Consider the following 12423-nt stretch of genomic DNA (forward strand, 5'->3'; position numbering starts at 1 on the left):
AGGCACCCATGTTTAAGAATGCTGGGCCTAGTCTAATTTAGAGCACTAGCAACTCTGCATTTATCTGCCTGTGGACAATCTTACCATGCATCAGAAGTGCCTCTGTGTGCTTTAGGTTAATATGCTTTGAAGTGTGCTAAGCTAACCAGCTTGCTGCTCACTAACTTCCCTTGTAGAAAGAAACGGAGTACTTGTGGCACCTTAGAGACTAACAAATTTATTTGAGCATAAGCTTTCGTGAGCTACAGCAGTTAGTCTCTAAGGTGCCACAAGTACTCCGTTTCTTTTTGTGAATACAGACTAACACGGCTGCTACTCTGAAACCTTCCCTTGTAGACAGGCCCTAATACAATCACACTGTGCAGCTCAAGAGTTACTTCGCAGCATGGTTGCTCACACTTCAGAGTAGTTAACTCGAATTAGCTCTGCAATGAAGATTTAACCACATGAGTCAGTGACAGAATTGGGACTAAAACCCAGATCTCCTGAGTCCAATCCTCTCACCTATCTACCAGACCACTCAGATTTAACCATTTGTAATTATTACTTAGTTACAGAAGTCAAGAAATTATTACTTTACAAAATTTGAGTAAGACTGGCATTGAATTTTAGAACTTTTACTGTATGTTTATTTAAATGAATCCCTGTGCATACAAGATTGCTTCCAATCTACACAGTCATTTGCTCATAATGGGAACTTTTTGTCTATTTCTAGGGTAGAAATCTAGTCACAGGGGAGCTTGGCTACTTTCCAAGTGATGTCGTAAAGCCTTGCCCATGCGTAAGTACAAATGTTTAATTGTGTTTGTCAGTATAATAGTTTCCTGAGGAACATTCATAGGAAAAGTTGCCTGGTTCGTACCAGGGTTTCGTTAATCCTGCCTTGTGGGAAGCATTATTTTAGTTTCCTTGTGTTTGTATGCTACATTCAATGTTTAAAAATATAACATTCTAATGCATTTGGTTATTGGATTTAAACTATAAATGTTAAGGAAACATGCTCAAGAGACAGATTTTAACTTTTGGGAGTTTAATAAATTAAATTGTCTAAAGAGTTTTCAGATAAATACAATCAGACTCCAGAACAAATATATTGTGCAGTAAAGCTGTTAGCTTTTTTACAATGAGATGAAAATGCTGTGGTTTTAATCTGTTTCCCAGTCACTCTGGGTTACAGAGAGAGATTACACCATAAATAGTGAGTTTTAAAAAAAAACCTTTAAAAGTAAAAATAGAATAAAGAACAAACGAATAAATAAACCCTCCAACCGGATCTTTCAACATACTTCTGCGTCCCTATATGCTTTGACCTGCCTGTGTTTTGTGTTAAGAAGACAAATACTCTCAAAATACTAAGAACTGCAGCAGGATAATAAGAAAAATTAATTTACAGTACGTACTCATAATTTTGTATGAGCATGTTAATATATTATGCACTCCTTCATTGTGTCTTTCCATAATACTTTGGATCATGTTACTCCAGATTTAATATAGCATTGAAATCATTGAAATCAGTGGAGTTACATTGGTATTAAACCAAAATAATACAATGGTTAAAAGGCTTCCTTGTTTTGCTGTAAACGTGCTTTAACTTGGTTCACAACTAAATTCAACTCTATTAATAAATCTACTTTGATTACAACATTCAAGATGTCATCATGGTGGTATTGTTATTAGGTAGAGTCACCTTTTAATGGATACAACTGTTTTGACACATTATGATAGGCCTTTAAGGTTTAGATCAAACCTTAGCTCCAAAATAAATCTCTACATTAGTAATACATCATAATATTGTTTAACAGCAGATCAACATATCTTTTACCATTTATAGTTAGGGCTGTTGATTAATCGCAGTTCACTCCCACAATTAACTAAAAAAAAATAACTGTGATTAAAAAAATTAATCGTGATTAATCGCGCTGTTAAACAATAGAATACCAATTGATTAAATATTTTTGGATGTTTTTCTACATTTTCACATATATTGATTTGTATTACAACACAGAATACAAAGTGCACAGTGCTCACTTTATATTATTATTTTTGATTACAGATATTTGCACTGTAAAAATGATAAACAAAAGAAACCGTATTTTTCAATTCACCTCATACAAGTACTGTAGTGCAATCTATTTATTGTAAAAGTGTAACTTACACATGTAGATTTTTTTTTGTTACATAACTGCACTCAAAAACAAAACAATGTAAAACTTTAGAGCCTACAAGTCCACTCAGTCCTCCTGTTCAGCCAACTGCTAAGATAAACAAGTTTGTTTACATTTATGGGAGATACTGCTGACTGCTTCTTATTTACAATGTCACCTGAAAGTGAGAAGCGTCATTCACATGGCACTTTTGTAGCGGGTGTTGCAAGGTATTTACATGCCAGATATGCTAAACATTCATATGCCCCTTCGGCCACCATTCCAGAGGACATACTTCCATGCTGCTGATGCTTGTTAAAAAAATAATGCATTAATTAAATTTGTGACTGAACACCTTGGGGGAGAATTGTATATCTCCTGTTCTGTTTTACCTGAATTCTGCCATATATTTAATGTTACAGCAGTCTCAGATGATGACCCAGCATGTGTTCATTTTAAAAACATTTTCACAGCAGATTTGACAAAATGCACAAAAGGTACCAATGTGGGATTTCTAAAGATAGATACAGCACTCATCCCAGAGTTTAAGACTCTGAAGTGCCTTCCAAAATCTGAGAGGGAGAAGGTGTGGAGCATGCTTTCAGATGTCTTAAAAGAGCAACACTCTGATGCGGAAACGACAGAACCCGAACCACCAAAAAAGGAAACGAACCTTCTGCTGGTGGCATCTGACTCAGATGATGGAAAATGAACATGCGTCGGTCCACACTGCTTTGGATTGTTATTGAGCAGAACCCATGTCAGGGTTCCTTCCCCACTCAGAACTCTGGGGTACAGATGTGGGGAGCCGCATGCAAGACCCCCTAAGCTTATTTTTACTAGCTTAGGTTAAAAACTTTCCCAAGGCACAAATTCCACCTTCTCCTTGAACAGTATGCTGCTGCCACCAAGTGATTTAGACAAAGAATCAGGGAAAGGACTGCTTGGAGTTCCTGTTCTCCCAAAATATCCCCCAAAGCCCTTATACCCCCTTTCCTGGGGAGGCTTGAGAATAGTATCCTAACCAATTGGTTACAAAGTGAACACAGACCCAAATCTCTGGATCTTTGGATGCTGAAAAAAAAAATCAATCAGTTCTTAAAAGAAGAATTTTATTTAAAAAAGAAAAGAAAAGGTAAAAATCCCCTCTGTAAAATCAGGTTGGAAGATAACTTTATAGGGTAACAAAAGATGCACAAAACACAGAGGAACCCCCTCTAGCCTTAGTTTCAAAGTTACAACAAAACAGGGATAAACCTCCCTCCAGCAAAGGGAAAATTCACAAGTTGAGAAAACAAAGATAAACTAATACGCCTTGTCTGGCTGTACTTACAATTTCTGTAATATGAGAGACTGGTTCAGAATGGTTCGGAGGACATGGATTAGTGTCCGGTCCCTCTTAGTCCCAAGAGCGAATGAACACAGAAACAAAGAACCCAAAACAAAGCCTCTCCCTCACCCCAGATTTGAAAGTATGTTTTGTCCCCATTGGTTCCTTTGGTCAGGTTATTTGAGCTTCTTAACCCCTTACAGGTAAGGAGGAATTTTAGGATACACTTATGGTTACGACTACCCGTCATCAGCATGGACACATGTTCCCTGGTATGGTGGTTGAAGCATGAAGAGGCATATGAATCTTTAGCACATCTGGCATGTAAATATCTTGCGACGCCGGCTACAACAGTGCCATGCGAACGCCTGTTCTCACTTTCAGGTGACATTGTAGACAAGACATAGGCAGCAGCCTCGCCTGCAAATTGTAACCAAACTTGTTTGAGCAATTGGCTGAAGTAGCACTGAGTGGACTTGTAGGTTCTAAAGTTTTACATTGTTTTATTTTTGAATGCAGTTATTTTTTGTACATAATTCTACATTTGTAAGTTCAACTTCCATTATAAAGAGATTGCGCTGCAGTACTTGTATTAGGTGAATTGAAATATATTATTTCTTTTGTTTTTTACAGTGCAAATATTTGTAATAAAAAAATAAAACGAGCACTGTACACTTTGTATTCTGTGTTGTAATTGAAATCAATATATTTGAAAATGTAGAACACACCCAAAAATATTTAAATAATATTCCATGATTGTTTAACAGTGCGATTAATCGCGCGATTCATTTTTTTAATCGCTTGACAGCCCTAATTATCATCTCACAATCCTATTCACAGAGATACTTATCATTCCATTGTTACTTTAAATTTAAGGCTATGTCTACACTACGCAGCTCTTAGCGACACAGCTGTGTCACTACAGCTGTGCTGCTAAAAGGCGCGCAGTGTAGCCACTAAAAGAAAAGGAGGACTTGTGGCACCTTAGAGACTAACAAATGCCACAAGTCCTCCTTTTCTTTTTGCGGATACAGACTAACACGGCTGCTACTCTGAAAAGCGTAGCCACTGTTTATCAGGTTTTGTCGTTCAGATGCCAGTGTAGACATAGCCTTAGTTCTGTTAAACAGAGTGACAAAGCAGATGCCCGTTAAAGAGAATATACTGCTCATAAAAATGTTATGTAATAAAGCTTAACGTTTTTTGTAACCCTATTACCATATTTTATTAAGCATAAAGGTTGTGGCGGTTTAGTGTCTCACAGTCATGCTGGATGTTGTTGGGCACAGTCAGCACATGCCTTTAGCAAGTGTCAGTCACTGGAGCTGCCCTGTGGATCTGGAAACACCACTCTAGGGCAGCACTTAAGATAAATACAGGGGTCTACTGTAAATACTGTAAAAAGAAAAGGAGTACTTGTGGCACCTTAGAGACCATATTTATTTATTGGGAAAAATCAGCTCATTTTGAAAGAGTACTACTGTAGTTTAAAGTGGGAAACTCACATAGTTAAGGAAAAACTCTTCTGTTAAAGCTACCAAGGCAACATGAAGATTACTTAGTGTCTAGTGACATAGCTTTCTGCTAAATTTAGAAATATACTATTAAGCGGAGGATTGAATGAAAATAGCATGATTTTACAGTATGAATAAATATTATTCATGACATGTTAGCAACCAGAGGCATAAACTGATGAAAAAGATGAATTGATTCTCTACCACTGCTAAACTGGAAGGGCAAAATATAAACATCTTATTCTGACAAATGATGCAGTTTAAAGATACCAAAACATCTATCAGATTTTTAACGTATTATAACTTGTACTATTATTATTAAGTGTAACCATCTTTACAACTGGCCAATATAAAAATGCCCAGAATCAGCATAAAATACATATATCAAAAGGCTTTAGGAATGAATATTGCATGAAAAACTGCTGAGTTCGAGAATATGAAATTCCAGTCCCTTCTAAGCTATACCTATAAATGCTTTATTCTTCTTGCAATATGCAGTATTTGTCTGCAGACATTTTTATATCATAAAAACAACAAGGAGTCCGGTGGCATCTTAAAGACTAACAGATTTATTTGGGCATAAGCTTTCGTGGGTAAAATACCACTTCTTCAGATGCATGGAGTGAAAATTACAGATGTCTTTTGTTCAGTTTTCTCATTGCGGTTGCTTTGATTTGGATGTATAATACAGTGCAAGCCAACAGCTTCTAGTACAATGTTTGATTGTTTTCTTTTTTCTCTGCAATGGGCAATCTTTATTTTACAACTCAACACACTCAGGGTTGAAAAGGATTAATGATTGCTGATGTTCTAGCTGTCTGCAACCAAAATGACCTGCTCTGATAGATGAGCCAAACCAATTTAGAATTTCAGATTCCATCCAATATAGGACTGTAAGCCAATATACAGGGAGGGTAGTGGTCTTCCTAATTGCCACTACTGTCCTGCCACTGGTATACTCACATCAAGTAATTTGAACTACTTTCCAAACTTTATTCTAACAATACAAAACATTCAAAATGTAAAATTCTGTAGGCTAACATAATTACAGAAGTATCTTACATATAAAGACTGGCTTTATATACAGTGGGTTTTTATCCTTACATTTTTTGAGTGGAGCAGCTTCACTAATGATAGGAAAGTAGGAGTGCTAGCTGTTAGCATTTTTAACGTTTAGACCGTCTCTCAGCCAGGTGGGAATGATGCCTGAGCTCTATCAACAAGCCGTTGGTAGGAACGGCCTAGCTGGTTTCGTTCTGATATAATGCTGCTTTATTTTCCTAATACTTGTCAGATGTTCGTGTAGGGATATGAGAGAATGTGTCACCAACTAAATCCCAGCCCAGGTCTGTTGTATCTAAGCTTTGATGCTACGGTGTTACAAATGGACAGTATACTTTTTGAATTTGTTTAGGCTGTCATGGCTTTGGAATCCATTATAGATTCACAGCCACTCTCCTCCTTGTTCTCTTACAACATATACTGACATTTGGCTAGCAATAATTCCATTCCTGATCTCTTTGCATTTTACAGAAGCCTTCCATTGTTCTGGTTAACTCTTTCCCTCTCTCCCCCAATCTCTCTGTCTAGTCTGATTGCTTCCTGGTTGGGAGATTTATTATCATGCAAATAAATAGGTCACACTATTCTTAGAGCAGAACTCTTTAACATATTGACAACAAATTCACACTAGTGGCTCCTTTGTGCTTTGGGGAAAATACACTTTTTGGTGATGATGTAAGAGAGATTGTCAGCATTAAAATCATAGATTCAGATGCATTCAAATAAGAGTACTAGGCTGGTTATCTGTCCAAAATACCTTTTGCAAAAACACTTAGGAGGAAAAATTGCAATCACACAATATGCGAAGGGCAGTAAGCCAGGCTCTGTGAACTCTGCAAAGGTCAGCTCAGAACCTGAACCTTACAGTTTGGATCACAAGGGTTGGAAGCAAATCAACACTATGCAGGTTGGTAAGTTCAAGCTAGCCAAACTTGTGCCCTCCAAGAGGGTCTCAGGGATTTTAGTAACTGTTGGTGGGGAGCATGGAAGTCAGCTGTGGAAATATTCATTCAATTCCCATATTATATATGCATATATATACTATCCTTTTTTGTATGTTTAATTTTAGTTTATTTTAAACTATTTGAAAATTAAATAAAGCAGTTGTCCTTTCAAAATGTGTTCCTATTTAAATCCAAGTATAAGAGTAAAACTTGTTTCATGCAAATGTATTAATAAATTCATACAATACCTCAGAAATGTATGGATTATTCAGTTAATCATCTCAAGAGATTATATAACATACCACCTAAGCTTTTACTTCAACTAAGAATAGTGCCTTTTCAAGGCAATCTAATTCAAAAAGCACTTAGTGAATTTAGTGTGCATCATTGTACATTCAGTTGCACACTTTAATGATGCATTGCAACAATATACCCTATTAGATGAACATTTTATGGATGAAATGAGAGTGGAAGTACTGCCAAAATCCATTTCAGATAGATTAAAATATATATGGGATTTGTAGCACTTATCTGTCGAAAATTAAAAAAAACTCTCCCAACAACAACAATAAAATACATAAGCTTAATATTCTGTCCTGTTTTCAGACCTATACAGGGTATTCACACTTTATGAATTTATTCTGAATAAAGTAGACTAATAGATGAAGAAATGTAATCAATATGATTCTTATCTCCCCAGTGTGATGTAGGGTATTTGGTCATTAGATCAGTGCTACCTAATTTGCGAGTCAATTCGAAAAATATTCTTTAAATAATTATATTCTATGATGTCTTTTTATACCCTAGGTGCCTAAACCAGTAGACTACTCTTGCCAACCATGGTGAGTCCTGGACTAGTCCTATAAAAATCATGTTGAAATAGACAGGCATAGAGAGAGAACTGTGTTTATCACAATCTAATTTAAATTGCTTTAACCTTTCTTGGCTTCTGAAGAAGGTATTGTGTAGCAGTTTTGGAAAACAAAACTGAATATGCACTGCCTAAAAGCATTTCTCATATAATAATGTGCTTAATGATTTTGACATTTTGTTCACAAGTCTATATATATACACAGTCTGTATCCCAGAGGTCTCTAAAGTGGTATAACAAAAAGTCAGTACAACATGAATCATGCAAGAAGATCCTACATTTTAAGTGGCTAAACAAAATGAAGAAAGTGACATTTTGTTTTGTGAATAATTCTGCTGAAATTTTGTTTGACAGAAAAGCAATCTATTAAGTGATGTAAATGGATAATGTATCGACTCCACAACCACTGTCAAAGTGAATCATAGTGTAGTGTGAACCCTCTGCTCTGGAGTGAGTTTGACTTAAAAAGATTATAAATGCACAGTGACTGATTCTGTTTTCACACTGGTTTTACAAATTTATTCCTGATTTCTACTGGGTTGCAGTAAGTGAGATCAGAATCAGATCCACTGACCCAAACAAACACTTAGCTTTCATAGCCAGTGAATAAAATCCCAAAGGGGAAAAGTTGCTGTTTTTAATTTGATTCAAGCTTCAATTCTGCTCCTTATAGTTTTGACAGAAGAGAGGACAAAAATAGCATTGTGTTCACAATACTAAAGCTGAGGTTCTTTGTGCCTTTTCAGGATCAAACTTAATTTTCTAAGCATTTGTAACTTGAACGTGGGAAATTGCCTTAGGCTGAAACTTGCCTTAAAAAGTCTCAGCGTGGGAGCTCATATTTTGTGATAATTTGAAGAAAATCCTCTCTGATACTTCCTTTAAAAACTAAAAGCCGCCCCAAAGTAGAAGTTTGAAGTTTTTTGTGATATTTAAAGTTTTGTTTAATGATGGATTAAGTAGTGTAACTATATATACAACTGGATTAAGAAACTTACTGTATTATAGTTATATGAATGGATTTATAGCTAACGTAAAATGTATTCATTTTAAAAAATTGTGCACAGTACTGGTTCCTAATATTGACTGAAATTATTCTGGTTTTAAAAAGTAAAAATAAGCAATTATTTCATTTTAATAAATGCACATTTTTTCCACAGTTAAAAATTTAGGCCCCAATTCTGCAAGCAGATCTCTGCAGGCAGACCCTTCTGGAATCTTTTGTCTCAGTCGTTTCAGACCTGGCCATAGTTTAGGGCTGAAGTAGATTTTGAATCTAATCTGTTAGGGTTTAGTCTGCACATTTAAATTTTAACCTTTAGAGTAAAATAAATAAATATGAATCAAATGAAATTATTTTTGTTTGTTTAAGAACAGTATTAGTGCATCAGCTGCCTGATTCTCCAGTCTGTTATACCAACTTCACCTGAAGTCAGTGAAGTTTCACTAGTACGAGACTGGTATAATATAGTGTTGTATCAGGCCCAAGCTTTTAAGTTTGTGATACAAAATATTTCAAATAAGTAAATTCCACCACCTGATCCAGGCCACCCTTTAATTACATTTTCAGTATAGGCCCCAGTTCAGCAAAGTACTTCAGTATGTGCTTAAGTGCTTTCGAAGTCAGTGGGGTGTTTAAGGTTTTGTCTACAGTACACTACCACTTTTGACGGTAAAACACACCCCTGACCGACATTGCTGGTGCCAAAATTGCTGGTGCCAACATAGCTAATGCCGCTTATTGGGGGTGGTTTAATTATGCCAGCAGGAGAGCTCTCTCCTGCTGGCAAAGAGCGGTTACATGGGAGACCTTAAAGTGGCACACCTGCAGTGGTACAGCTGTGCTGCTGTAAGGTCCATAGTGTAGACCTAGCCTAAAAGTTAACACATGCATAAGTGCTTTCCTAAACAGGGATGAACTTAATCTTGTGCTTCAGTGCTTTTCTGAATAGAAGCCATAGTCCTTTGTGCCCAAAAGTGGGAGAGTGTACTGCACATTTTACTATTAATTATAAATTTCTGTGCTTTTTATTATTTTCCAGCACAACCTTGAAATCCAGTTCATTTACCAGGAGCTTTTGATGTATCTTTCATTCACCATATCATGTAAAATATTGGAACATTAAACTGCATGTTGGAAAGACCTACTGCACAGTTTCAAAGATGAGCATGGCTAGTATTTATTTGCTTTCCTTACAGGTATGCAGGAGCAATGGAGAGGCTGCAAGCTGAAAGTGAACTTATTAACAGGGTAAATAGAACTTACCTGGTGCGACACAGGACCAAAGAGTCAGGAGAATACGCAATTAGCATTAAGTAAGTGGGACAAGCACTTTAACAGAAATAGACTTCCTGTTTTCTTTATTGCATAGGCAGATGTTTGTAATCAATAATACAGAAAATCATGAATCTCATTGCTTCTTAAATAATCATATAATATCCTGTCACTTAGTACATAAAAATATCAGTTGCTAGAAAAGTATTTCAGGCATATAGGACAAAAAGTGTAAATCCGCATAGCTCCACTGAAGTTAATGGAAAGATACCAGTTTACAGTGGCCTGTTGCATACTAACGGGCAATTGTTTACTTCTGATTCAGCTCCTGTTGATGTTAAGGTGAGTCTGTTCAAGTCTTTAGCTTCTCGGACATTGCAGTAAAGAGTGCGTTAGCAAATACATTTCAGTAGAGTGTGTTCTATCAGCATAAATTACTAAAGAGAGTCTTGTTTGTTTCCACATCGATCCTCAGTATGAACTTGAAAGCAAGCAATAGATGGGACCCCCTAATTAGAAGTAACTTTTTTTTTCTGAATACAGGCTACATCTTCATTCATACACTAATAAATATATTTGGTTAATTAGATGTCAACTGTGTATTGGCCTGGATATACATTTTGTCTTAAGAATTTATTCATATAGTGTTTTGGGGTATACCCTCAGGTAATTATTGATTGCCACTGTTTAAAAACACATTTATATTCATAAGTTATTAATTGCCCACAGGTATAATAACGAAGTGAAACACATCAAGATTTTAACAAGAGATGGCTTTTTTCACATTGCAGAAAATAAAAAATTTAAAAGTTTAATGGTAAGTATTGATTAGGTTTTTTCAGTGTGCAATTCCCATGTAACTATTGCTGTTAAAGTAAATGCTGGTTCTCTAGATTTGCAGAAATGTGGTATGCAGAAGTACTTTCAGGTTAGAATCATGTCCATCATTGCTTTATATATTTGTGATGTTCAGTCTTAGATGTCAATGAAGATGGTGTATGCTTAAAAATATTTATATGTAAAGTTAGAGCCAGCTTGGGGCCCCTGCAGTGACGTGCTTGAGAGAGGAAGAAACCTGTACCTGGTCAGCAACTAGTGAAGTCTCTGCATTCTCCTGAGAGCAGAGATTACTCCCTGGTAGTATTCCTCTTCATGCTAACCACCCCAAAAAGGATAGGGCATAGGCTGGACAATGACCCCCGCACATCTAAGAAGCCTTAGCTGTCAGGGGACATTGTCCAGCCTGTTTCCTGGGCTGCGCTAACAGGGACTATGCTACCCTGGTAGAGAAATTTTGTTTTTCTGTCACCCATCCGTGAAGGCTAGTGCCTGTTAAGCACAGTCTGGTGCTCAGGTTGTCTCTACCCAAAGAGGTTTTTCTTATTGTTGCTACCACTGGTTCTACTCTTACCATGTAAGTAATAGTGTTGATAAGACTCTAGGTCAGGGGTTGGCAACCTTTGAGAAGTGGTGTGCCAAGTCTTCATTTATTTACTGTAATTTAAGGTTTCGCGTGCCAGTAATACATTTTACATTTACAGGGGCCGGCAGACGGAACCCCAGACCGGCAGCACGCTGAGTCGCTCAGCCTGCTGCTGGTCCGGGGTTCCATCCGCCGGCTCCTGCCAGCCGGGGTCCCAGCTGCCAGCCCTGCCCAGCCCGCTGCCGGCCCGGGGTTCCGTCTATCCAAGCCGGCAGCAGGCTGAGTGGGGCTGGCGGCTGGGACCCTGGCTGGCAAGGGGCCGGCGGCCGGAACCCCAGACCAGCAGCGGGCCGGGGGTCCATCTGCCGGCTCCTGCCAGCCCGGGTCCCAGCTGCCAGCTGCGCTCAGCCTACTGCTGGCCTGGGATTCCGTTCATCCAGGCAGGCAGCGGGCTGAGCAGGGCTGGCGGCTGGGACCCCAGCTGGCAGCAGAGTGCCACTAAAAATCAGCTTCTGTGCCACCTTTGGCACGCGTGCCGCAGGTTGCCGACCCCTGCTCTAAGTGGTTTCTGGCATTGTCAGTTTTGTGTTGGCTAACCCTGTTGGGACGAGCTCTGTCTAACCCTGTTCATAATGTCTGGTGTATATAGAATAAATGCTGTGTCTTATCTATCATGGCACTCTCAACACTGTATAAACAGCGTTGTGTCTCTCTATAGCAGGGATGGCCAAACTTACTGACCCCTCCACCCCCTCTGCTAAGACGTTCAAGAGCCAAGGCACATCTGCCGGGGCTCGGGGCTTCGGCCCATCAGGACCTGCTAGGGCTCGGGGCTTCAGCCCCACTCTGGCTGAAGTGCC

The 12423-nt window shown here is 38.1% G+C and overlaps 1 protein-coding gene across 9 annotated transcripts in view; it reads left to right on the forward strand.

The window, feature by feature from the left end:
- The window catches only part of VAV3 (vav guanine nucleotide exchange factor 3), a 248586-nt gene that overhangs the window by 218071 nt on the left and 18092 nt on the right, over nt 1-12423 (forward strand). For 8 of the 9 annotated variants that reach the window (XR_012160359.1, XR_012160360.1, XM_073356846.1 and 5 more), the window contains 4 exons: nt 716-781; nt 7802-7836; nt 10065-10181; nt 10870-10957. Coding sequence is in view for 7 of the 9 variants with exons in the window: in XM_073356846.1 (XP_073212947.1) it covers nt 716-781; nt 7802-7836; nt 10065-10181; nt 10870-10957 (306 nt within the window). In the remaining 2 variants the exon portion in view is untranslated. Of the gene's footprint in view, nt 1-715; nt 782-7801; nt 7837-9907; nt 9972-10064; nt 10182-10869; nt 10958-12423 lie in introns of those variants that run through there. The other variant, XM_073356853.1, reaches the window with a different exon arrangement.

The sequence above is a fragment of the Lepidochelys kempii genome, chromosome 8 (assembly GCF_965140265.1).
Source record: "Lepidochelys kempii isolate rLepKem1 chromosome 8, rLepKem1.hap2, whole genome shotgun sequence".
In the NCBI taxonomy this organism is placed as follows: domain Eukaryota; kingdom Metazoa; phylum Chordata; order Testudines; family Cheloniidae; genus Lepidochelys; species Lepidochelys kempii.